Consider the following 27371-nt stretch of genomic DNA (forward strand, 5'->3'; position numbering starts at 1 on the left):
GCCAAGCAGCATCATAGGAGCAGAGATGCTGCTTGGCCTGCTGTGTTCATCCAGCCCTGCACCTTGTTTTCTTAAGGGTAGTTAGGACACAGCAACAACATGCTGGCCTGGCCAATCATACCCACATCCTGTGAATGAATTTTAAAAAAAGCAACAGATTGTTTCTGTTGGTTGGAAAGATGACAGGAAGCCAAGGTAACCACATGGAAAGAGAAGTGAAGGGACCTTTAGAAAGAAATGCCTTTGTATGCATGTTTACAATGTGAAATTTTAAGCTATGAGCTCACAGTTGAGGCACAATTCATAAATTCGTTTGAAAGGGTATCTGACGGTCTCTTCTTAAAGACAGATCTTGAAGCAAATCAGAAGAACCAAGCAGTAGAACGTAATTAGACTAAAACAGTTTATGTCAAGAAAAGTCATGGTGTTGTTATGAAGGACTAAATAACCTACTTCCCCACTTGATCATCTATGATTCTGCAATATTATGAAGCAGGCATTCCTCATCTGCCCACTGCTCTGTTATGGACCAGAACAAATCCCCTCAAAATATATTGAGAAGATAGTCTAGACCCTAACTTTTTCTTATTTTAAAGGTAGGTGTAAGGTATTGCATTCTAGATGCAATTCAATTGATCAAACTATTGACTTTAAGCAAAACACACTTTATTTTTACACTACAGTTATAATACAGAAAATAAAAATAAAAGAATTGGCTTAACTGCAACTCTATTGAAATGCTGAACAAAGTACATATATTAACTACTAATAATTAACTGTTCCAATATAGTAATATCCCATAAACACATACTTGGTAAATGCAAATTCAACAAAATAGATTATCTTACATGCAATTCTAGAAGCAGGAAGAGAACTTTTAGTTGTAATAGAGAGAGAAATAGGAGCTTCCACATCCTACTTCAAGACCCCAGCAACTGCAGAAAGCTAACACTAAAAATCCTGGTTCTGTCGGAGCTTGACCCCACCCATTCAGGCTGCTTCTATTATTCCAACATTAAAAAAAAGGCCCAAGGCCTCACAAACTGTTTATGCTACTGGCTTTGAGCAGAGTGCTCATCTCCTCTGTCTCAACCTTTCTTCATAAAAAGAGACAAAATACACCTCTTAGAGCCATAGTATCATCACAACTGAAATGGGACCAAGCCTCAAAATGCCACTCTGCTAGCCATCACCAATATCTCCCTGATGCCCCGACACTCCCCAAGGAGATAAATGCTATCCCTTTGTATATCATCCGTAAATTCACAGATTCTCCAGGATATTACTCATACGAGGTCGTAGAATGCTCTGTTTAATAACAAAAACATGTAAACTTCGTTTTAATCAATGGCATATTAGTGCTGGGACTCTGTTTCTCTCAACATCTCCAAAATCAAGTCAACCCAGTTAGGTTACAGTAGCAACTGCTTATACGGTTTGCTTGTGCTTTTGCATATTAGCCAGTAATTTAATCTGAACACTAATTTTACAGCTGTATCAGAGAGCTGATACTAATCAACTATCTTCCAGCCAACTCATATGGTAACTAGCTGGATACCTATTTCAAGCAGAAAATATTGCAGTATATGTTCATGATTAAAATTGGAGTTGCCGTGGCCTCTGCTTCGTGTATGTCTCTCCTATAATTGATAGCTTCCGCTTTATCTTGTGTCTCCCTTTCAGTACATGTTCATGTGAAAGACAGCAAGAGGAAAAACTTTTGTAATGGCACTGTAAATGTTCATATCAATTCAATGGAGGCCGCCAGCATAGTGGGCTACTTCCTGAAAGTCCTGCAGAACTTTCAGCAATATTCTTTCTGAGGAATGCATTACAGGTCAGGTTTTTGATGAAGGAGATTGACAGTGAAGTTAAGAATCAATGGAATCCAAGGAAATTTGGCTAATTGAACCCGGAATTGGCTGTGTAGCAGATGCAGCGGGTGATGGTCAAGGGGCTGGAAGCCTGTGTCCAGGAAGGTTCCACAGTCATCAGAACTGGGGACCTTGCTGTTTGTGGTAAATATAAACAACTTAGACTTCAATGTATAAGGATTCATCAGTAAGTTCATAGATGATGCAGAGAAAAAAAAAAAAAAAAAATCGGTCCTGACCTTACATAGGAATTTCAATACTATTTCAGGACAACAGCTTTGTCTGCACATGGGCATTCTATGCAGTTTACATTTGATATATGAACTGACAAATGTTCTATAGTATAGCTGAATCATTAACAGGAAATAATTCTACACACAAATAATATAATTTTTAAAAAACCTTGGATGATCTGACTGTTGTTTATTATTGTCTGCAGAAATTTGTTATGTGCAATTTGGTTGCTGCATTTCTTACATAACAACAGTGACTAGACTTGAAACATTTTTATTTGGTCATCTTGCAGCATCCTGAGATCTGAAGGCATTATATTAACAGATGTTCTTGCTTTATTTGATCTATAGTCCATTCTTCTTTTTATAAATATGAGCACCCCATTCACTTTTTTCAGACCAGCCAAACATTGAGCTTAATATCTTGGGGATATCTACCTAGTGTAATTTGCAGAATCTATTTGTGACAACAAAACCTTGATAAGAAAGTGTAGTAGTGTGTGCTTTCCAGAAGATTTTTAATATATTACAAATAGACACCATGTTTAGTAATTACTGGAGTTCATTATCTACAAGTTATCTATTGGTACCAAAATATCACATTACACAGATGGCATAGCAGTTCAAATAATGTACAATTTCTTCTAAACACAGGTAACATTCAAATAATCAGAAGATACCTCACTTAATTACAATATCTAATTGGAAAACAACTCCAATTGTTCGCTTATATTTTATTTTTGAATGTCCATCCCTTGGCCTAACACTTTTAGCCCAGCTCCTCTTCTAAGACGAGGTGGCCAGTGGTCAACTTTTGACTTAAAAAACACTGGAATCGCTCTAAAAAACCCATCAGCAGATGTTTTGTTGAGGGATGAAGTGGGCAATGCATATGAGTTTTCCACTGCAAGTGTAGTGCTCCACCACAAACTCTTGGCTTCCTTGCTCCAGTGCCATGCCTTCCTGCTTCGAGTAAACCATTACTGCAGACAGCAGTAGCATGGTATCAACCTGGTGCACTCCTATTTAGACAGCCTGTGCCGTGAAACTCAAAAGAAGAATGCCCTGCACTCAAATTAAATTTCTTCTTCCAAATAAAGTCACGTCATTTTCTTACAAGAAAACGTTTATTTGGAGGTAATTCTCCAAACTCCTTGAAGTTAGCAATTCAGTGGTAAAATGGAGTAAGATGCATATCAGTACATTTTTAAAAAAACACTATTCATAATTCTGGTTTGATTCCCATCAACAGATAATCTGCTTTGGTTTTCTTGATTAATGTTCACCTTATGTAGGTTTGCTCTGAAATGTTAGAAGCTGGTTGTGGTCAGAGCCTGTTCAACTCGCGGCAGGCTCAAACCATTAAAAACACACATAAAGAGTTACTGAGAGTGAAATTGTCAGTATTATTGCTCATCAACACCACCAGTTCTCCAGCCCCTCACCTACCTACATGTCCCAATGAACCACAAAAAGCCAGCAAACAGGAGGACCTTACAACCCACAGTTATGGCAGGAAACTCAGCATTCCTTCCCATCAATGCACAATGTGTGTCTAGCTGATGACACAAACCAGACAGAAACCCAAAAAGAGTAAGAAAGGAAAAGCACGAGGAAGGCAGAGAAGGAATAAGACAAAAATGGAGGCGAGAAAAAGGAAAGAAGGTGAGGGGAGGGAAAACAAAGGAAAGGAGAGGTGAGTAAGGCGAGGCAAGGGAAAGGCGACGCAAGGGAAAGGCGACGCAAGGGAAAGGCAAGGGAAAGGTGAGGCAAGGGAAAGGTGAGGCAAGGGAAGGCAAGGCAAGGCAAAGGCAAGGCAAGGCAAGGGAAAGGCAAGGCGAGGCAAGGGAAAGGCAAGACGAGGGAAAGGCGAGGCGAGGCAAGGGAAAGGCGAGGCGAGGCAAGGGAAAGGCGAGGCAAGGGAAAGGTGAGGCAAGGCAAGGCAAGGCGAGGCAAGGGAAAGGAAAGGAAAGGCGACGGAAAGGAGAATGAGACATAGGAAGCTAAATGAAAGAGGAGAGGGACAGAAAGGGAGGTGATAGGCATCCACACAAAGAGAAGGAACTGCTAATGATGCAGTCCAATGAACTGACAAAGTGCAAAACTGATTTCTGGAAGAGATGTTTAATCATGATTCTGTCAGACATAAAAGTGATAAACAACATCGTCTCGCTGCTCCAAAAAGTGAACACTTGCTTTGCGCTATTTGAAATTCGATGGATTATTTCAGTGTTTATAAAGAATCCTTTTCAAATGCCAAATGGAGATTCTTCTGGGATCTAGAAACTTGCCTGCTATGTGTAATCCTCGTTGGTATACTTCATACATTGTCCTTGCATCGTCATGGTAGTGCGTCATTAGATGGAGGCTGTCGCCTAATACAGAGCCACGAGCTTGGTCAGTACCCTAATGAAACAAAACAATACCTATATTTGTATGAACCAATGTAAAAGAACTTTGTACAGGTGGATAATAATAAACACATCTAGATTGTCAGCACAACTGTTACTGGAATTAGAATTAGATCAGTGTTTTGATAAATCCTTAAGAAACAGAGAAGCTTGCTCATTATCTGTAATGAGGCAACCGTAAATGGAAAGGAAGTATTAAAATGACAAAACAAAGTGGGGATGGGTGCAAGCTCTGAACGGTAGAATGGAACAAGTGTGGGACAGTTACTCAGTGCTACAGAAACAGAGGATAAATGTGAGGGAACTGGAGAAGATCACTGAGGTGGCGTGATGGAATGTCATTAAAGGAATCTAAAAGAAAGGATTAAAAAATTAAAAGGTGCATTCAGCAGCTTGTTTGTAATATATAAATTTTTTAAGGATAAACAGTACATATGTAATTAATGTGCAGAATTTATCAGTTCATTTAAAAAGCTCTGCCTTATGTTCTCATGAAACAAACAGTGAACGAAAGTAATATCTGGTTCAAAGGTAGAATTGCAAATTAACCAAACATATTCAGAAATGCATCAGTCTCACATTTGAAAAGTAAGGGCTTATACTGACAACCTCTAGATAAAGCTGACTTTTCCTTGAAACTACTGATAAGCAAATTCATGGGTTAAACAACAGATGCCAGTGTAAAAAGCTGATGACTGGAACACAGTGCTCCAAAAGCCGCTTCCTATGAGTTTCTCTGAAAGCATTTCTTACCAAAGCAAGTAGATATTGTTCTTTGATTTACCAGCAAAGTCTTTGAAACATAACCAACAAATGAAAATACAAGTTGAGCAAGGGTTCAATGAATTTCCTTTAGCAAAAGCTGACTTCTATTAAAATAGATTGAGAATCAAGCTGTAATGTATTTATGCCGTCTTCATGAATAAAAATGGTAAAGTCTTAACAGTCCTTCTGAAGAACAGCTGTGGATTGATTTGGTTTTTAAAATATTTATTGCACATGGAGAGAAAGTTAAACAGTAGCATACGGGGCTAAATGATTGCCAGTTATGTACAGAGTTATGTGGGAAGTTCCATACCTATCATCTTAGCTGTTTGCACAGTTTTGCTTAAAAAGTAAGTGCTTAAGACACAAAGGTGCTGTCTTGGGGAGGGGTGCGCTGGGAAATAAATAGAGAGAAGAGGTCCTTGACCTGACACAACCTGTCCATCTTCTCTCCCACCTATCCGCCCCTCCCATCCCAATGACCAATCCCCACTGCTGCCTATCTGCACTCACCTATCACTATCCCACCTACTTTCCCCAGCCCCACCCCTCCTCTCTATTTATTTCTGAGCTCCCTTCCCCCTCCCCATTTCAGAAGTAAGGTCCTGACCTGAAACGTCTATTTTCTTGCTCCTCTGATGCTGCCTGGCCTGCTGTGTTCCTCCAGCTCTGTACTGTGTTGTCTCTGACTCCAGCATCTGCAGTTCTTCCTATCTCAAGGTGCTGTTCTTGTCATGTGAACTAATTTCTCCAACTGCCAGTAATTCAGACATGACTGCATGTTCTAACTGTAGCGTGATTAGCTCAGGGTGCCATGCAGAAGTTAATTAATCTTAAAGCATAGCCTCACTGCTTAAGTAATTAGCCTTTTAAAAACCCATCTCCAATCGTGAATTGTCAGGTCATTGTCATTGGTGCCATATTAATGAAGAGATGTGGGGTCTTTCATACACTTCAGGGGGCGATTGACTTTGGTGGGCTTTGTAGACATGGAGTTTTCATTCCAAAAATAGGTTAGGTGGTGATCTTGAAAGTGAGCTCAATTAAAAATGTAATTAAAAAGTTTTTGTTTATTCTAACTGATAGATTACTGTTTTGATGTAACACATCTTCATGGCCATTTTAGAAGGTTTATTTTTATAAACAGTGTTCACTACTTCCTCTCATTGGAAAGCTCAATCACACAAACCTTAGAAGCAGATAGTGTCATGGCAATCCATAAAATCAGTACTTCAGGTTCAAGAGAGACTGTTCTATGTTAAAATATGGACATAACTAAAGTGCTTCACTTTCCTCAAGACCTATACCCATTTACCCTCTTTTTCTTCGTAATAAATCCTGTCTTCCCTTAATGGGTGTGTATTTTTTCTTTGTTTTAGCTGTAATTTCTACTTGTATTCATCCTGCCTGCTATTTCTCTATTTCTGTCTTTTCACAAGTCATTTTCAGAGATGTAGACAACTGTTATGACAGAAGTTGGAGGGGTACACCTTCAGTGCAATCCTACTCCTCTACAGGCCACAACAAAGCACTTTTCCAGTGACCAAGATGACCAATTAAAATAACTCATGTGTATCAGGCTCTAAACATGATCCATCATCAGCTTTCTTAACGAAACAATTATATCAAAACAAGACTTGTTCAAAAAAGATGAAATAATTTGTCAACATGGACATCATTAATATAGAAGTATAAATGCATATCCCTCTGAATAGCCCTTAGACATGTGCACACACACTCCCATTAAAGCCAAGCAAATTTCATGACAGAGTTTGGTTCACTGAGAAGAAACATTGGCCAATGGGAAATTCTTGAAGGCAAAAGGATAAAGCATAGACTGTTCCAGAGTCTTGGTCTGATGATGTTCTGTCTGCTGTTGGAGGAATGCATTGTCACTTGTTCCACTAATCCGCTGGTCACAGCATAAAATGAAAATATTTTTGCTAGTCACAAAAGGTGAGAGAGAGACAGACAGACAGAGACAGATACTTCCCCCAACTCAACTTTTTAAGTTAGTGACAAAAAAAAACTGTAGATGCTGGAATCCAAGGAAGACAAACAGGAGGCTGGAAAAACACAACAAGCCAGGCAGCATCTGGAGGAAAGGAACAGTCAACGTTTCAGGTATTACCCTTCTTCAGGACTGGATGTGGGAGTAAGGGGAGCTGCAGATAACAAAAGACATGAAGGGGGAGGAGAGGGGTATCAGAATGGCGGTGATAGTTGGACACTGGTAGTAGGTACGTCCTGGTTGGTTGATGAGAGGGATGAATCCAGTTGGTAGCTGAAAGGGAGAGTGGATAGGTGAATGGAAGGGAGGAAGTGGGGCTGGAAGGGGAAGGTTATTTGAAATTAGAGAACTCAATTTTGAGTCTTCCGGGTTGTAGGGTGCCCAGGTGGAAGATAAGGTGCTGTTCCTCAAATTTGTGTTCCGAGTCACTGCGACACTGGAGGAGGCCGAGGATGGACGTGTTGGAGGGGGAGTGGGGCAGGGAGTTGAAAGGGGCGGTGACTGGGAGGTTAGGTTGGCTGTTACAGGCCAGGCAGAGATGCTCAGTGAAAAGGTCACCTTGTTCATGTTTGGTCTCACCAACATAGAAAAGACCACATCGGGAGCACCGGAGGCAATAAACTAGGTTGGAGGAGATGCAGGTGAAGCTCTGTCTCACTTGGAAGGACTGTTTAGGGCACTGAATGGAGGTGAGGGAGGTGGTGTGTGGGCAGGTGTTGCATCTTTTACGGTTACAGGGGAAGGCACTGGGCGGACTAGAGTGGTTAGTGCAGAGTGTGGTGCGAACTAAGGAGTGGCGAAGGGAATGGTCCTTGTGGAAGGTAGAGAGGGGTGGGTAGTGGAAGATATTCCGGGTGGTGGGGTCGAATTGGAGTTGGCAGAAGTCTTTGAGGATGATACGTTAGATGTGGAGGCTGGAGGAGTGGAAAGTGAGGACACAGGGGACGCTATCTTTATTATCTTGGTGGGAGGGGATAGTTAAGAGCTGTGGAGTGGGGAATGGAGGAGGCACAATGGAGGGCTGTCTGGATGACAGAGCAGGGAAAAGAATGTTGTTCGAAATAGGAGGACATCTGGGAAGCTTGGGAGTGGAACGTCTCCTCTTCAGAGCAGATGCGACGGAGATGGAGGAATTGGGAAAACAGGATGGAGTTTTTGCAGGATAGAGGGTGGGAGGAGGTGTAATCTAGGTGGCTATGAGAGTCTGTGGATTTATAGTAAATGTCTATCCGTAAATGGTCACCAGAAATGGAAACGGAGAGGTCAAGAAAGGGGAGGGATGTGTCTGAAATAGACCAAGTGAATTTGAGGGCAGGGTTAGTGAAGTCAATGAACACCTGCCCACACACCACCTTCCTCCCCTCCATTCAGGGCCTTAAACAGTTCTTCCAGGTGAGACAGAGCTTCACCTACATCTCCTCCAACTTAGTCTATTGAATCCGGTGCTCCCAATGTGGTCTTCTCTACATCGGTGAGACCAAACGTAGACTAGGTGACCATTTTGCTGAGTATCTTTGCCTGGTCCATAACAGCTAGCCTAACCTCTCAGTCACTGTCCATGTCAACTCCTGACCACACACTCCCCACCGAGCATTTCCCGTCCGACATGTCCATCCTCAGCCGCCTCCGTGCCGCAGCGATTCAGAACACAAATTTGAGGAACAACATCTTATCTTCCGCCTGGGCACCCTACAGCCTGGTGGACTCAACATTGAGTTCTGTAATTTCAAATAACCTCCCACCCATCCCCTGGCTCTCTTCCACCTCCTCCCTTCCACGTACTGACCCTCCCCTCCAGCCACCAACCGGATTCATCCCTCCCATCGACCAACCAGGTCGTACCTACTACCAGTGTCCACCTATCACTACCATTCCGCTACCCACCTCTCCCGCTCCCCGTTATCTGCAGTTCCCTCTATCCCCACAGCCAGTCGTGAAGAAGGATAATACCCTAACTGTTGACTTCTCCTTTCCTCCAGATGCTGCCTGGCTTGCAGTGTTTCTTCCAGCCTCCTGTTTGTCTGCCTCAACTTCTTGTGTCACTATTCAAAACTTTGCCATCAGGGATCTACAACAAAGCTAGTCGTTATCATCAGCTGTTGTGTGCCATTCAAGAAGCTTTGTTAAAAAAAAAGCCACTGTCTATAATGAACTTTCTATTACCTCTTTCAAAGAAACGATGACAAGTACTTCTACAAAAACTTGAAATCAATCTATTTCCTACAACCCTTCAACACTCAAGTCCTCTAAGCAACAATAAACAAAAAATAAGTGTCTGCGTGACTGATGCAAACACAACGTTGACCATTAAAATGTTATTTCTTTCATCTGCAGAGGGTGATATACATATTTTTGGATTACCAGGCCCAACCTCGTGAAAATATTTCATTTTATACATAGACATGTATGCGCTGCTTAATTTTATGCCAATTGTATAGTACAGTTGAATGAGAGGTTGGACATCTTAACTGATTAAAGTAAACGGCACACCAAGCAAAGAACACAAACAATTTGAGGGATACTTCACCTAAGTAAGTCTGAGGTCAAGTGAGAATATCTGGGAATTTGGGAAAAATGGGAAATCAATGCAGAGTGAGAAACAAAGTGCTTTAAGTAAAGTCTACTGCAAGAAGTCTCCAGAGTGAGAGGTGAGTGGGAAAGGATAACAGGCTCAGACTGAGCAGCCTACCTCCACTGAGACCTGTAGTGGAGTGAGATCACATACCACAACATGATCCAAAAGCAAATAAAGCTGCTGATTAGTGGGAAGATTAGTGATTGCTTCAAATCTTTAAAGTAAAATGTTTTTGCATTTAGGTCTCTAACATTTTTCCTCTTAAAAATAAGAAGTATAAATTGATAGAGGTGTGAAAAATTACAGTTAAGTGTGAAGACTGAGAGATTCAAAGGTAGAGAGAGCAGAAAACTACTGTAATTAAGTAATATGATCGTGATGGCAGGACAGGTGGTGTGTTGCTGTTGCAGCAAGTGAGCGATGCTGGATACCAAGATGATCCAGGGTGACACATATCCATGGTAAATGTGGAGCTTGACAAACTTTGATGGCAAAAGTACTTGATGCTACATTTCGGGTAGATTGTGGTTCATGGAAGAAATCAAATCTGGAGGAGGCAAGGGAAGGTAGGTGTCTGCTCTGAGGTGTTTGGGTCCAATTTTGTGAATGGGGTTGGAGGGTGGGGGGAAGGTTGTGGGGGGATGTCCAGGCCTGGGCAAGGAGAGATAAGCAAGGGTCTGTTAAATATTTACTCAGGAGTTAGTCAAATTTTCCTCAGTGACTATTTCAATTCATTTTATCAAACTCTCTGAAGTTGGATTTAAAATGGAAGCTTCTGGAGGGTTCCAGGTGCAGAGGAGTTGCCCAATGGAAAAAAAAGGCAGTTTCACAGGCAATGCCTTCAGAGTTTGATGGAATAAGGATTCTGTAATGTCTCCCATACATAACTATCCTCTATGCTGGGTTAATAGCTGCCTCACCAGCAGTAAATATGGGTCCATATGCTGTAGATCCAACCAATATCAGGCTATTTTGGAACTGGTAATGTGTAATAAGGCAGGTTTAATAAATAATCTCAAAGTAAAAAGATGCCCTAAGAAAGTGATGAAACCACAGTAGAATGCGGAGTTCAGATTTTTTAAAAATAAAGTTGCAACAGAGATAATGGATATGTTGGCAATAATCTTCCAAGAAGCCTTAGGTTTTGGAAAAGTTCAGGATGATTGGAAAATTGCCAAGGTACTATCCTTATTTAAAAAGGGACAAAAATGTAAAAGAGGTAGTTATAGGCCAGTTAGCTTAACACCTCTCAGTGGAAAAATGTTAAGAGTCTATTATAAAGTTGTAAGAGCAGAGCATTTCCAAACGCATAATATAACCAAGCTTCTTAAAGGGATAAATCATGCCTAACAATTTATTAGAATTCTCTGAGGAGGTAACAAGCAGGATAGATAAAGGGGAACCAGTAAATGTAATATATTTTAGATTTCCAAATGGGCAAGGTACAGCACATAAGGCTACTTAATAACAGCCCATGGTGTTGGCCTAGTTAACATGATTAGGACAATTGGCTAACCAATTGAAGATAGAGAGTTGGGATAAGGGGGACATTTTCAAGATGTTAATCTGCAACGAGTGAAGTGCCAAAGGGATCGGTTAATGAATTGTGGGAGGCAGGAGACATTACAAAGGGATACAGACAGGTTAAGTGAGTGGGCAAAAAGCTTTGCAGATGAAATGACATGTAAGGTTATGAACTTAGATAGTCCAGAGATGATTCACTAGGTTGATCACAAGCATAGTAGGGTTTTCTTATGAGGAGAGGCTGAGTAAATTTGACCTATACTCATTGAAGTTCAGAAGAATGAGAGCTACCTCATTGAAACATATAACATAGTAGATGCAAAGAGGTTGTTTCTCTTTGTGGAGAGTCTGGGACCAGATGGCTTGACTGGCTAAACAGCCTACTTCTGCTCCTATGTGTTATTCTTAATTCCCTAACTTAAACTTCTTATCTTTGTCTAACATGCTCCATTTGTCTGTTCATAAACATCTAAGCCACTAGCCCTCTATTTACTGTTGTTGCAAAGACAAAGGGAATTAGACAATCTTCCAAACACTTACTCTTATATGATATATATTACTTGTTTATCTCAGGCTATCTTGACTCATACTGATAAATTTAATGTAACTACAAAATTACAAAAGCATCAGCAATGAAAAGATTGAGAAAATTGGTAGAGTGGAAAAGTACAGTACCAGCATTGTGCATGTGGATGTTGTATCATAACAGTGGGGTCAGCTCTGAGGAGTTTGAGTCTAGTGGTGGCATTGGGTCGGGTCAGGGCCAGGACAGCATAAGTGGTCTGGGTGAGGTACAGTTGGAGTGTGTGAGGTAAGGTAAGCATGAAGTCTATTCAATATCTACCCAGGAGTGAAACTATGTATTTAACAGTCTAAATTTTCCTGGCCCTCTATAGGCAGTTTGTAGATGAGGAAGAGGAAAGAGCCAGGAGTCAATCTTAGGAGGACTTCCAAACTGAATGTAGTGATCAGAAGGAAACCTATTACTATAGATGTTTGGCTATAAGTGTATAGTTAAGCAAGCTAGAAAACACTGTTGTATTAACAATTTTATTGATGCCATATGACTTGGAGAGGACTTACCTCAATTTCCACTGACTGCATTGAAAGGTCACAGGGTGGCTTCAGGGGTTTGGGTCTGGTAGTTAGCCAGTATGCTATAATAGCTGCAAATGAAGCAATGCCCACCAGTGTTGGTGGAGGAATTGTGCGGAAAAACTGGCTGAATTCATCTAATTCCAGTAGCTGCAGATTCCTCAAGATTTCCTTTGCTTGCATCTTCTCAATGAGTGAGCTAAATAATTCTAAGAAAAGAAAAGCAAAAATCAGTAAGGTTACCTCCCAAAAATTTAGCTAGGGGAGAAGGAAGTCAAGGTATGCATTGGGAGAATGTCTAAAGTATCCAGCAGGTCCTTTGGGCACTGTTCAGTACAATAATGTAATATTCTGCTTCAGCCATGCACTGAAAGAAATGTTTGTTTTATCACCGTGTTACTGTGCTATAATGGTTCTTGTCATTTATCAGCCAACAACATTGGTATTGGAAAATGGATAAATATTCAACTAAACATTGTTTATTTTTAAAGTAAATTCCCATTGTATAATAAGCTATTGCTTCACCCGTTTCCTGACATGGTTGTTTGGGGAGAAAAGCTGCAGTATGATCCAGCAATTCTTGTCTACTCTAGCACCTATGAAACCTCTGGGGGAAATTATTTTAGGAAGTGAAAATAATTAACATTTTCAGATTTAATATTTTATCACAACTGATAAATGATCCTCTAATCCAGACTTACCTTATGGTTTTATTCCCCGTGCATTCTGGTAACCATCGCTGACATGACTGTGAAATTTGTGAAGTACCTCACGATCAACAATAAGATTATTCGACCTAATATACTTTTTGACATAGCTTTCAAAGCAAAACAGGAGCACGGTGTGTTGTAGTTGGACTCTACAATTAGAGCTGGCATGCAGAGTGACAGTGCTTAACAAATTAAGGGATTGGACTTGATTTATTATTGTCACATGTACTGATACAGTAAAAAAGTATTGTACTGCTTGCTAATCAGACAAATCATACCTTACATAAGTACATCAGGGTAATAGAACAGTATGCAGAATTCAGCTGTTCTTAAATCTCTTGCTACGTGTTTCAAACTTTTGTATCTTCTGCCTGATGGAAGAAGAAGGAAGAGAGTATAACCGGGGAAAATTCAGTGAGGTGGAGGACTTGGGTAGGAATGTGCCAACTTTGTCAGCAGGCCTTTTTGTTAATCTTTCCAAGTAAGCAAACATTGGTGGCAAGGCCAGCATCTGTTGCCCCATCCTTAAATGCCCTTCCAAAGGTGATGGTGAGCTTTCTTCTTGAACCCAACAGTCAGTGTGCTGTCACTATACCCATAATGTGCTTAGAAAGGAAGTTCCAGCATTTTAACCCAGCAACAAAGAAGAAAAAGTGCTGTTGTTCCAAATAGACTGGCGTCCTAACTGGAGGCAAACATGTGGGTGTGGTGTCTCATGTTTCTGCATCTTTTTGCTTCCAAGTGGTTAAAGTTGCAAGTTTCGCAGGTGCTCCCAAAAGGAGACTTAGCAGTTGTTGCAGTACATCTTGTAGATAGCTCGCCTTTGTGTATTGATAGTGAAGGGAGTGAATGTTTAAGTAGGTGCCAATCATGTAGGGTACTTAATCTTGGATGGTATTGAACTTCTTGAGTATTGTACAAGCTGCATTTAATTGAGGCAAGTAGAGATTATTCCATCAGATTCTTTATTTGAACATCGCAGATGGAGAAAAAGCTTTGGGTGATACTTGCTGCAGACTTCCCACCCACTGAGTAGATCATATAGTCACAGTATTTGTATAGCTAATCCAGTGAATGGTAATAAGGCAAGGTGCACCATACAAGGGCATGGAGTTACAGAAAATGTCACAGGTTGGTGGGACTTTTGCTATTGGCTTCAAGGTGCTTCAAATTTTAGCTCTTAAGTATGAGAAAAGTCGAACGAAAATCAGGTCAAGTCATCCCTTATTGGTCCTGAGGCACATCACAAAATTCAATACTCACATTAGCAAATGTCAGATATGGTCACTAGAATGCATGGGGAATGAAACCAAAAGGAAAGACTGTATTTAAGGCATGCCAGTCCCAATCTCCCAGCCCAAAAGGTCATGGGTGAATCCATCACCACTCCAACATCTTTAACATTATGTTAAATCAATTGAAGGTGAAACTTACCCTCTTATCTGGGCAGAATGTCTTGCCTCTGAGAGTTGCTGGCCATTCAAATGGTCTGCAGCTCTACAATCGCAGCACTGTCACCAGGAATACTGGCCACTGCTCAGACTGCATCCAGTACTCAGCCACAAGGAGCTGGAATGAAAGGCGAGTGGTTACGGTGTGAATCATTGGCCCATGTTCCAGGGAAGGGTTGACAGGGCAGGAGGAATCCAGACAGACTTTCAGGGAAGGGGCACCAGCAACTCCCATCTTCCCACCATAAAGAGAAAAGTCATTCCCCACACTATGAGATGCCAGACCAGATGGTTGGCATGGGACACTTCATTTGCTGGTTAAATCCCAGTGGCAGAAGGATGAGGGCCTTGAGTGCACAATAACTGGTCACTGAATGTCATAATTAGTCCATAGGCAGATGAACAGCCCATGCATTTCCATGCCACTGGTATATTTGCAGTCGGGACAGGCGAAAAAGAAGTAGGAATGCTTCCCATAAAGTTTTCCATCCTCCAAATGCCCTTTGCACTCCACCTTCTCAACATCACCCCCCCACCACCCCACCCCCCACACTGCTGACGGGCTGTAAAATCCAGCACATTCACTTAAAACTTTCTGAAATCTACATTCATTATAGAATGTCATTTTGATATTGGAACACAGTTTCCTTCTGTTTTCCTGAGCCAGGCACATTTATCATAACATAACATCTTAATGGCTCACCACAATCATCCTTTTGCATTTGAAACATAATGTATTACTTCATTATAACACACTGGAAGTCTTGAATCATTTCTCCACCTATGGGAAAGATTGCAGGTTTTACACAACACTTAGAAAATTTACAGCAAATCTTACCCTTCCCTTTTCATTGATTAAATGAATATCTATCTAGTTATATCAATGCACTGACATGTCAAAAAACCAAATTGTCTCTAGAGGCCTCCTCACTCATCACAACAGGGACATTGTCAAAATGAGGAAAATGAAAATATATTGAAAATGATTTCACTAGGAATGTAACCTGTATCTAAAATCTGGGTAGAAACTGGTTTGACCTGTCTAAACTGATGGAATCCTTACTTGAGGAGTCCTCATGTGTTCGGCTGGCATGAGGTGTTGGAGTAAGAATTCTGTCCTGTACTACTGAGAGACTGTTCCTTAGACTGTGCTGCCTCTATTCTTGGTCTGCTACTGCTAGATCGCTACCTTATCTGAACAGTGAGTAGTGTCTGTTTCTTGGAGTGTTCCAACAAACTCTTTAAATTGACCCACTATCATGCATAATACTGATCTCGGAAATACGCAGTTTTCCAGCACAGTTATTTCACAGAGTCCCAGTGACACTGACATTAGTCAGTGTTACCCTGACATTAGTCACACATTAGTAACCAAGACATTAGTCACATTATAATGCCATTAATATCCATATTCTGAGTATATTACAGTAGTCCTGGCAGATCTATGGAATGGCACGTCAGAATAATACAGGTCAGAGTTTAACAGCTCAGCTGTACTTTACATTGAGCAACAATGGGCAGAGTATTCCCTTGCCTTGGGGTGTCATAAGCAATGGCAAGAAAATTGGGAAAATACAGTGTGAGAGAAAAGAGAAATCAGAAAGTTGGCACTGAAAAAGGCTCTGTTATTTTCCCCTTAACCTTTAAATGATGGCTTCAGAGCCTCATTTTTTGACCAGTGATTGCCAACTTTCCATGCATTTTCATTTCATTAATACTCTAACTCACCTCATATATACACCACTTCCAATTCTCCTCACCTTCCCCAAGAGGCAAACCCTCAACATGCAAGTCAGATGCAGCTACAGTTTGCTTGTCCCGGCCATTATCCAACTAACTTCAGAACAATGCCCCTACCTTGTTCCATAGCTGCCATGCTCCTTTACCCTGGTGTCTGCACAACTTGGCACTGGCAAACCACCATCCTCACAACATTATCGTGTCTGTTCTCAGACCAACCCATACACCACTTCAGTCTTTCAACATTTCACATTGGAGCTCGGGAGTATCTACGACTTGCATGCTTGTGCCAGGTCACTTTACACACAGGGCTACATGCGCATCAGCACTGGATGCATCTTATTGCTGTTAGCTCGCTTTCTTAGCACTCACACACTTTGCACGCACAACGGTCTGTCAGGTCATGCCTACGTCAAATTGCTTTCTTATTCTACGCTCATGGATTTCAGCATCGACTTACAGATCTCCTGCCTTGGTGCAACTTGCATTTTTTTTTAGCGCAGACAGTCTTCAGTGGTCAGTTATAGGATGCTAGCCTCTGTGCATTGTTTTGTAGTGTCGATGGAGCAAGAGAGCGAGAGTGGAGATGGACAGCTTATGAAGGTGAAAGAACTGGATATTCAAGGGAGCAAGCATGTCGCTGATCAGCACCATGCTATGTCAAAGTCATATCAGTTCTCTTTTTTCCCTCCCTTCTCTTACCCTTTCCATTTTTATATTCTCAGTGCCTCTCCTTCCATTTCCTTTTTATTTTATTTTCTCCTCCTGTTCTCCATTTCGGTTTTTCCTCTAATTCACGTTTTTTTTAAAAGTTTCTAACTGAATCTTTGGTAATTTTAGCAATGGTTCAGCAATTTCAGGTTTCTCTCCATTTAAACTCTAAAATGAGTTAAGCAGTCAAAATCATGGTAGAATTTGAATTTATGCAAATACTCTGTAGTAATTCCTGTTTGTGCAATATAAACAAGTACTCATTTTTAAAAGATCACCCTTCCATTCAAGGATTTTTGATCCCACTTTGTTATGATCCCAACTAGTAGCAATACTGGATAAATCAGAATGGAGTAAAACCTGGCTCAACAAACAAATAAATTTCATTTTTCCTTTTGTTTACGTGTAGAGCTCAGTTACTGAACAGAATATAACAGTTGTTTTTCACAGAAGTAAAATATGAACTATAATACACTGTGCAAGAGCAATTGAAAATATCTCATTACAAATGTCAGGAAAGTAAGATTCATCCCTTTCATCGCAGAATTACACTTAAAAAAGGTATTCAAACCTCAGGATTGAATTTTCATTGTCTCGATGAAGAAGTTTCTTGCTCAGTTGGCTGAGCAGCAGTTTCTTTTCAGCAGATTTCTGTACATTCACTCAGTGTTCTTTTCTTTAGTTAATGCCTCTCCTCGAGGCCCTTTAAAAACAAGCTGCTAATTCAGCTCAATTATTAATGAACATGGGTTCCCTAAACTCATATCTTCAACAGCCTTGAAGGATGCCTTCCTCTGACACCTCCACAGCCTCTGCTTCTGAAACTTTCTGCTCAGGACTTCTCCCAGCCATGACTGCTTGGAGACTTCTAACATATGCATTTCTGCTGTTGTCCCTTCTTCCCTGCATGAATCTCTTTCTGGCCTTTTCACTCCCTCAGTCTCTCTGAGTCATTAAACTCAAGTCAGAGAACACCTTATCAATTATCTCTCCAGATAGCTTGCTAGCCATTTAGTTTAAATCTTGACTTCTTGTAAATACCATTTTTAACTCATTGTTCAAAATGAGTCACCTGTCAAACATAACACAACCGGCCCAGAAGAGTAAAATCAACTCCACTTTAGAACGCATATTCTCAAATAGTACCACTAACAATATTATAAACCTTCAAATCAAGAACTATTCAATTAGGACCAGATCAGAATTAACTACGATGCATGAAGTTTGGCTGGTTCAATGTAATTTTAGTGAGCTCAGGATATGTGCAGCCAAAATCAAGCTCAAGGTGCTGAAGAATTGAAATGAAGCGATCACCATAAAATAGCCAACTCCTGCTGAAAGAAGAGATTCATTTTTCTGTATTTATTCTTGGAGACAATTTTGTAAAAATAAAAAAATGACTGCTTGAATAGTACTAAGTAAATAAATGTTACACTTCCACTTCCCACAACAATATCAGTGGTTACGAAATTTTAACATTTCATCTGTATTTAATTTCTACTCGGAATAAACTTGTCCAAATTAAAATCTTTCATTAAGACATCTCATAATATATGGATAGCCTTTGGGCACAAATTTGTTTTCAAAGTTTCCTTGAGTTGTCCAACTGCCGCTTCAACTAAGAAGGAAAAGAACTTTACTCACTGATTTTATAATCCATCATCCATGAATCATAGTTGCTGGGAGAAGTGCTCCCCTTTGGAAAGAACTGAAAACAACAAGTGCTGGAGATCACAGTGGGCTAGACAGCATCCATGGAGACAGAGCAAGCTAACATTGAGTCTAGATGACTCTTCATCAGACTTGAAGTGTTAGCTCGCTCTCTCTCCATGGATGCTATCTAACCGGCTGTGACCTCCAGCATTTGTTTTCAGTACAAATTCCAGCAGCTGCAGTAATTTGCTCCTGCCCTTTGGAAAGCCTGGGTATGAACTGCTCACTGCCTGAGTTCGGATGCTGAGGAACTGTCACTAAACCAAAAATGATATTTTTTATCAACATTAGGTGGAGGGAAAGGACAGAGCTAATTGGTGTCAGTTGCTTTGTCAGATTTATATTTACGACCCTTCCATTATACTTATGAAACACGGCAAGAGGAAATCATTTCTGGTCAGCCATTTCTCATGTGGACTGCTGTCTCTCATGCTAAATATCAGGTAACAAGTTAACAATTTGTTCTAGGTGAAACTACCAATAGAATGAGATACAAGTACCTAACTTGTCTGATATAATAAATGTTTATGATTGGTATCATCATTTAGAAATTTGGACTTTTGAGTAGTCATAAAACTGATTTTCGATTCAGCTGTGTGAAAGTGTTTGGCTTGTTTTTTTTCCCAAGGAAGTCAGAAAGTCATTCGGGACAGTGAACTAAAGACACAACTTCGAAGAAAGCGGTTTAATTAAGTCCCTCAATCAGATATCTGGGGACTTAACTGAATGTTTATAATGCTAACTTTTACGACCTACACAGAAAGAGATGGTCAGGGTTAGTAATAGGCTGAGTTCAGAAGAACAGAAAACCAGGTCTGTTCATAGAAATCTCTAGATAGAGCTTTCAGTTAGTAGAAATCTCCAGGTTATGGGAAGTGAAAAGAAATCCAGGATGTCAGGACTGAAAGGAAGTCTTTAAGAATCAGAGCTAGAATGAGATGCGTTAGGGATTTGATTAATTGTCTTTTCTGCTAATGTTAAGATCTTTCTAAATTGTCCTATGTATAGCTTTGTGGTTTTTCTCCTTCTGTGTAATAAGCTTGCAGTCGTCTGTTGAAGAACATGGGCAACCTTGTGTGAACACGGTCTGTAACTGACCACGATTGTAACAAAACTGCATAAATAAAATGTATGATGCACTAAGCCAGGTTTCACTCCGGGATGTGACTTGTCTGATATTACCATCAGCTGGGATGAAAACAGAGTCACTAGTCATGTGAAGACAAACATAATGAATATATTAGGGGCTATTTATTGATTTTTAACTGAAAGGGTTAATATGTAAAACATTAATAAATGTCACTGCTCCAGGTTCAGCCAACATCCACCCTCTAAGCAGGAATGGTAGACAAGAGGAACTAAATTCTAGGTAGTAAAGGTTGTGGGATTGTTACATGCTGTCAAAGGAGCCTTGATGATTTCCTGCAGTGAGATGGTAGACATTGCTACCACTATGCATCAGCAGTGGATAGTGTGAATTTGATGGGGTGCCGATTAAGCAGGCCACTTTGGCTGGATGATGCTGAGCTTAGTGTTGTTGGAGCTACAACCTTCCTGGCAAGTGGAAAATGTTAGATCACAGTTCTGAATTATTTGCTTTGTAGATGCTGGACAGGAGTTGGAGAGTCAGGAAGTGAGAAATTCACTTCATAACCCCCAGCCTCTACCCAGAGCAGAGTTACTCACTGCAGAAATCATAGCGTGGCACACTCACAGTGCTGTTGGGAAAGGAGCAATAGGATGTGACTGACACAGCAACGGTGTAAGAGTAACAAAAGAATCTCAAGTCAAGTTGGTATGCAGCTTAGAAGGGAACTTGCAGGTGGTGTTCTCGTACATCTGTCCTTTTCCTTCCAGGTTTCGTAAGGAGCTGTTGGAGGAGCCTTGGTGGGCTATGGCAATATATCTGGTTGCTGGTACACACTGCTTCCCCTTTGGCTCAGTGTTGAAGAGTGCATGCAAGTGAATAGGTGGATGGGAGTTAATCAAGTGGATTGCTTTGCTCTGGACGTGTTAAGTTGTTGAGTGTTGTTGGAATAGCACTCATTCAGGCCAGTGGTGAGTATTCCATCACATTCCTAACTTGTGCCTGATAGAAATGTGGAGACAGGAGGCAAGTTACTCCCTGCAAAATTCTCAGCCTTTTACTTATTTTTGTCATGACACTATTTATATGGATGGTTCACTTCAATTTCTGGTCAAAATATTGCATATTGCTTTGCCTTCAATATGTCTAAGAACACTCAATTCTGAAATACCATATAAACCCACCACAAAATTCAGCACTGACTGTGTTTGAATTTGAGATAACCATATCTTGCATAGGAAATGTGTGTTCATTAAAATGTTGGTAGTGAGGAAGATCATGAAACGTTAGCCAAAAAGTTTACTTCAGCATTTGTCTTCTGGAGTAGTTGACATGGGATTACAGGATTCTGACACCATAGAACAAACATGAAAATGGTTTTACAATGCTCAGCACTTATTTCTGTCAATGTTATTATTATGTGAAAATTATAAAGAAGATAATGGCTGGAATTCATTATGTATCCAGAGAAATGGAAAACATGGGTGCAAATCAAATATGTGGCATTTTGGGCACATCAATTATGTGCAACATACAGTATGTTTAAATTCTCACAACTTTTAATGACTGTCAATTAATCAGCCTTTCCAATGCATTTACATAATAATAGCCTTTATTTCAATTTACACAATCTTGTACACAAGTATGTGTCAATAATGTTTGCTCGCATGCTCTATTCAAATTACAATTAGACTTTTAGGCACAATAGGAAGCAAAAACATGGTCTGGTGTCATTTTTTTTTAAGAAAAGGATTTTAAAAATCCTCAAAGGCCTGCTCTGTATATTAGGGCATTAGTGTAAGGCATGCTAAATTTGTGTCCAGACCCGAAATGTCAGCTTTCCTGCTCCTCTGATGCTGCCTGGCCTGCTGTGTTCATCCAGCTCTACACCTTGTTATCTCAGACTCCAGCATCAGCAGTTCCTACTATCTCTAATTTGAAGTTTTTTGGACATTCTACACCAAATGCCAAAGACTGTTGGGTAAATGAGTTGAAATGTTGTTATATTTAAAAGGAATTGATTCCATGAACTGTGCACCTTCCAAGATTATTGATTATTTGGATGATTTTCCATCTATTTTCATAAATGTTGGATGACATCAGGCTAATTGAAGATGGTCAATAGGAAACAGGTCTATAGAGGATTACAAACACAAGGCTGGAAAAACACAGCAAGCCAAGCAGCATCTGGAGGAGAAGAAGTCAATGTTTTGGGTGTTACCCTTCTTCAGGACTGGATGTGGGGGTAGGGGGAGCTGCAGATAAAGAGTGGGGGGGGGGGGGGGATGGAGGACAGTAGCGGAATGGTGGTGGTGATAGGTGGATACTGGTGGTAGGTACGACCTGGTTGGTCAATGAGAGGGATGAATCTGGTTGGTAGCTGGAAGGGAAGGCCAAAAGGTGGAATGGAAGGGAGGAGTTGGGGCTGGAAGGGGAACTGGGGGATGGGTGGGAAGGTTCTTTGAAATTAGAGAACTCAATGTTGAGTCCTCTGGGCTATAGGGTGCCCAGGCGGAAGATAAGGTGTTGTTCCTCAAATTTGTGTTCTGAATCACTGCAACACTGGAGGAGGCCAAGGATTGACATGTCGGAGGTTGGGGGGGGGTGGTGGAGTGGAGGTGGGGTGTTTAAATGGCTGGTGACTAGGAGGTTAGGCTAGCTGTTTCGGCCCAGGCGAAGATGTTCGGCAAAATGGTCACGTGGTCTGCATTTGGTCTCACCGATGTAGAGAAGACCACGGCAGGAGCACCAGACGCAATAGACTAGGTTGGAAGAGATGCAGGTGAAGCTCTGTCTCACCTGGAAGGACGGTTTAGAGCCCTGGATGGAGGTGAGGGAGGTGGTGTGTGGGTGGATGTTCCATCTTTTACGGTTACAGAGGAAAGTACCGGGCGGGTTGGAGTGGTTGGTGGGGAGTGTGGCATGAACTAAGGAGCGGTGAAGGGAATGGTCCTTGCGGAAGGCAGAGAGAGGTGGGGAGTGGAAGATGTTCTGGGTGGTGGGGTCTAATTGGAGTTGCCGGAAGTGTTTGAGGATGATACGTTGGATGTGGAGCTGGTGGGGTGGAAAGTAAGGACATGCGGAACCCTATCATTAATATGTTTAGGGGTTGTGGTTTACAGCTGAGGAGCGGGGAATGAAGTAGGCACAGTGGAGGACTGTCTGGATGACAGAGGGGGGAAAACAAGTGTTGTTTGAAGTAGGAGGCCATCTGGAATGCTTGGGAGTGGAATGTCTCCTCGTCAGAGCAGATGTGACATAGACCAAGTAATTGGGAAAACGCGATGGAGTTTTTGCAGGATATAGGGAGGGAGGAGGTGTAGTCTAGGTAGCTGTGGGAGTCACTGCGTTTGGTGCTCCCGATGTGTTCTTCTCTACATCGGTGAGACCAAATGTAGACTTGGTGACCGTTTCGCCAAGCATCTCCACGTGGACCATAATGGCCAGCCTAACCCCCCAGTCACTGCCCATTTCAACTCCCTCCCCACCCTCCAAACCCCCAAGCCCCCAATCCCCCTCCGATATGTCCATCCTCAGCGTCCTCCAGTATCACGGTGAATCAGAATGCAAATTTGAGGAACAGCACCTTATCTTCCACATGGGCACCCTACAACCCGAAGGACTGAACATTGAGTTGGCTAATTTCAAATAACCTCACCGCCCATTCCCCGGCTCCCTTTCCATCCCCCACCTCCTCCCTTCCATTCCACCTTCTGGCACTCACTTCCAGCTACCAACCGCTGGAGCTCCCTCTCTCTTTATCTGCAGCTCCCCATACCCCCACAGCCAGTCCTGAAGAAGGGTAATACCTGAAACGTTGATTTCTCCTTTCCTCCAGATGCTGCCTGGCCTGCTGTGTTTCTTTCAGCCTCCTGTTTGTCTTCCTTGGATTCCAGCATCCGCAGTTTTTTTTCTCTCTATAGAGGATTACATCTTCAATCTTAGGGAAGCATATTATTTCAGCAGAAGACTAGCAGAGACTGGAATCTTTGCAGTAGAGATTGTCTGGGGTTGGAAGCTCAGCATCAAAAGAGAAATTTAAGTCATAAATGGTTTATGTTAGCTTGAAAGATTGGCAAGAAAAAGGGGTGCAGTTGGAAATTGCTGCACAGACAAAAGGCTTTGATCTTACCAATTTCGTTATGTTCAAGGGGGTCTGGTGGTTTTGTGCTGGAAAGGGGAATACTGCTGAACCAAGACTGGATTTAGGACAACCAAGCACCCTAGCAACTTTGTTGGATCGAAGTGCCGAGACAGTAATGATGTCTACAGTGAAAGCATTTGGAACCTTGTTACATTGTTACTTCTGTCATCATGACAGCACATTAGGTGAGAAACAGGAAGATTGTTGGAATCTTCAGGCATAAAACTTGAAATCAGCAGAATGGTTACAGAATTTAATGCATTTTAGGTTAGGTTGTAGTTGGGAAAATTTCCAGGTTAATTTTTTTGAATGCTACTTCATTATATTCACTCTTGTCAGCTTGCAAGCAAGCTTTTTTTCCAGACAAGGTGCATTCTCAATAAAAATGAACTGCATCTATTTCTTAAAATATAAAATCTAGATATTTTATACCTTGAATGTATAATGAAATAACATTACTCAGATATGCGATATTCAAATGTCACTACTCAGTTTAATAGACAATTCATCTTAGTTTTTCCAAAAAGCCACGATGTCACATTGAAATGCATTGAAAAACACAGCCAACTTTATATAAGATTGTAGTAATAAGACAACGCTAATCACAACTTGTTTGTGGTTCAATGCATTACACCTCTAGCCTTACACATGCACCCAGATACAACTTCACCCACATATGAGATCCAAAATTACCATCATACACAGGAGCTGATGGTTTCTGAGACAATGCACCAAGCATATGTGTGCTCCTGACCAAAACTCTGGCAACAACAATTTGTAATATCCTTAACATCAAATCATTTCAATGAACTATAAATAATGAGGGTGACAGGGGAAGGGGAACAGCGCAAGGGAAGAGAAAAATGAACAAAAGAGCAAGACGTTTTTTTTTACTCATTCACAGGATGAGGGTGTCGCTAGCTAAGCCAGCATTTATTGCCAAAGGGCAGGTAAGAGTCAACCACATTCCTGTGCGTCTGGAGTTACATGTAGGCCAGACCAGGTAAGGATGGCAATTTCCTTCCCTAAAGGACATTAGTGAACCAGATGGGTTTTTCCAACAATCGACAATGGATTCACGGTCATCAATAGACTCTGAATTCCAGATATTTATGAACTAAAATTCTACCGTCTGCCATGGTGGCTTTCAAACCCAGGTGCCCAGAACACTACCTGGGTCTCTGGATTTACAGTCCAGCGATAATACCACTAGGCCATCGCCTCCCCCTGAAAGTGACTAAAAAGGGAACATGGAGGTAGAGGCTCAAGCTACGTTCAAAATTGACACAAAAACAAACACCATCTACAGACAGAATCATCACGATGGATTGGAAACTCACACGCATCCTTTCTCTCTGACTAGTGGAAAGAACATTCACTCTACAGCAAAATTCTCTGTCAACATACAAAAAGACCCTGTGGGGAAACAGATCCAATTAGAATTCACTTGTAGTAATCTGAAGTAACCTCTTTAACTGATGAAGGTGACCTATTTGACTTAAGTAAATTACATTTTCAAGGACAAATTACTTTTTCTCTTCCTCTACCTTTCATATTTCATACATTGTGTAATATCATTCTTGTACGAATAGTTTTTTTTGCACACTTAGTTAAGCAGCAACAGTATATGCAAGCTTTCACAGCAAAGTATTCTTATGAATGAGGCTAAACTGCTTCCTGCTGTCTCCTGGAGAGTAACATTATGAATGGACATTACAAAGCCCATCATCTCTGTTTGGTATTCTGCATATTAATAGTGCCTGAGTCCTTTTCGTTTATGCATGCACTTCAGACAGATTTTAATCCGGAACTGTGAGGATATTTCTTAATGATTCAAGGCATTTTTTTCTTAATGTTGGATACAGTATACATGTGAAAACAATTTTGCTCATCAGTAATGGAGAGATGCAGCCTGCTGAAGAGCCGATCTACTGTGCCACACGATGGTGAAACATGGCTTAATCCACAATTCTACACACGGTAAATTGCTGCACTCAGTACTTCTTGTGAAGCAGTCACTGTCAACAAAATATTGGGTACTTTATCAAACAGAGAAAGGGAGAATTTGAAAGACAGCCACTTGGTTGGTTTCACAGCAACGTTGGCAAAGGTCAGAGAACAGACTGTCCACCTTCCACACAGCCAGAATGTGTCGTATTGCAGAGGAAAGCATTGAAAAGATTAATTAACCCTTTAAAAAAGGTGGTTTTCATCAAAATAAAATCAATCAGTCTTTCCCCATTTCCAAAGTATATACTTTCTGATATGCAAGTATTGCATGGTAATACAATGAAAAAAAATTGATTTTTTTTCTGTACGAATGACTACTTTTAAGTATTAAACTTTTTTCCACAGGTTCCATAGTTAGAAACTGTAAAAAACACAAATCTAAAGGAAACAAAAACAAAATAGACAGGATCCACTAACAGCATGCAAACATCTTTATTAACCAAATATTAACTGCTTTAAAAATCGTACCTCAAGCATTCAGCATCCTGGGTGCAGCAGCAACTTTGAGCACTTTCCATTTGAAACAAGCTGCTGTGGAACTGAAATTCTCTTTTATACTTGTGGAAGGAACTAAATTACAGTACTCGAATCAACTGTATGCTTCTTTTCGGGAAAAAAAATGGCTTAGTGCCAAGACGCCGCTTTGTAAATCCCAAGAATACACAGTCCACTACCTCACACTACTGGATTCATCCAGTTACAAGAGAGCGGAACCTCCCACTCTCAGATAGTCAGCCTTATGCCCGACAGTAAACTTTGCATCTGATTAACAGTAGGCTGCTGACTGGAGCAGCTGTCTAAGATGGCTCTGCGTCCCTGGCTGTGTTCAAGAGTCAAAAAGGCTCAGTTCCTCTTATACAGCACAACGTGTTTTAAAATACTGTATTAGGAACCGGCACAGAAGGGTCTAGGCCCGAAACGTCAGCCTTCCTGCTCCTATGATGCTGCTTGGCCTGCTGTGTTCATCCAGCTCTGCACCTTGTTGTCTCGTATTCTCCAGCATCTGCAGTTCCTACTATCACAGAACTTTAATGTTTCACCGGATGATTTATGTTTTGCCTTTTAGATTTGAAAGCACGTGGTTCTCAAATGACAATACGATGAGCAAATAAACGACACAGCAATTAAACAACTACTTTGTTCCTTTCTCCCAAGACAAGACAAAACATTTCCCACAGTGCTAGGGAAGCAAGGGCCTTTAGGGAAGGAAGAACTGGGTGAAATCAGTATTAGTGAAAACAAATTTCTGGAGAAATCAATGGGAATGAAGGCTGATAAATTTCCAGAGATAGTAAGAACTGCAGATGCTGGAGTCAG

At 41.1% G+C, this 27371-nt stretch overlaps 1 protein-coding gene across 2 annotated transcripts in view; it reads right to left on the minus strand.

Moving 5' to 3' along the window:
- LOC109913277 (long-chain-fatty-acid--CoA ligase 6-like) overlaps positions 1-26830 on the minus strand; it is a 105494-nt gene extending 78664 nt beyond the window's left edge. Inside the window, exons 1-3 of one of the 2 annotated variants that reach the window (XM_020512765.2) lie at positions 26523-26830; positions 12477-12697; positions 4399-4513 (exon numbers count right to left, since the gene is read on the minus strand). In XM_020512765.2, coding sequence (XP_020368354.1) covers positions 4399-4513; positions 12477-12671 — 310 coding nt within the window. In that variant the 5' untranslated portion in view covers positions 12672-12697; positions 26523-26830. Of the gene's footprint in view, positions 1-4398; positions 4514-12476; positions 12698-26522 lie in introns of those variants that run through there. The other variant, XM_020512766.2, reaches the window with a different exon arrangement.
- Positions 26831-27371: the final 541 nt, after the last annotated feature.

The sequence above is a fragment of the Rhincodon typus genome, chromosome 12 (genome assembly GCF_021869965.1).
Source record: "Rhincodon typus isolate 14 chromosome 12, sRhiTyp1.1, whole genome shotgun sequence".
Classification (NCBI taxonomy): Eukaryota; Metazoa; Chordata; class Chondrichthyes; order Orectolobiformes; family Rhincodontidae; genus Rhincodon; species Rhincodon typus.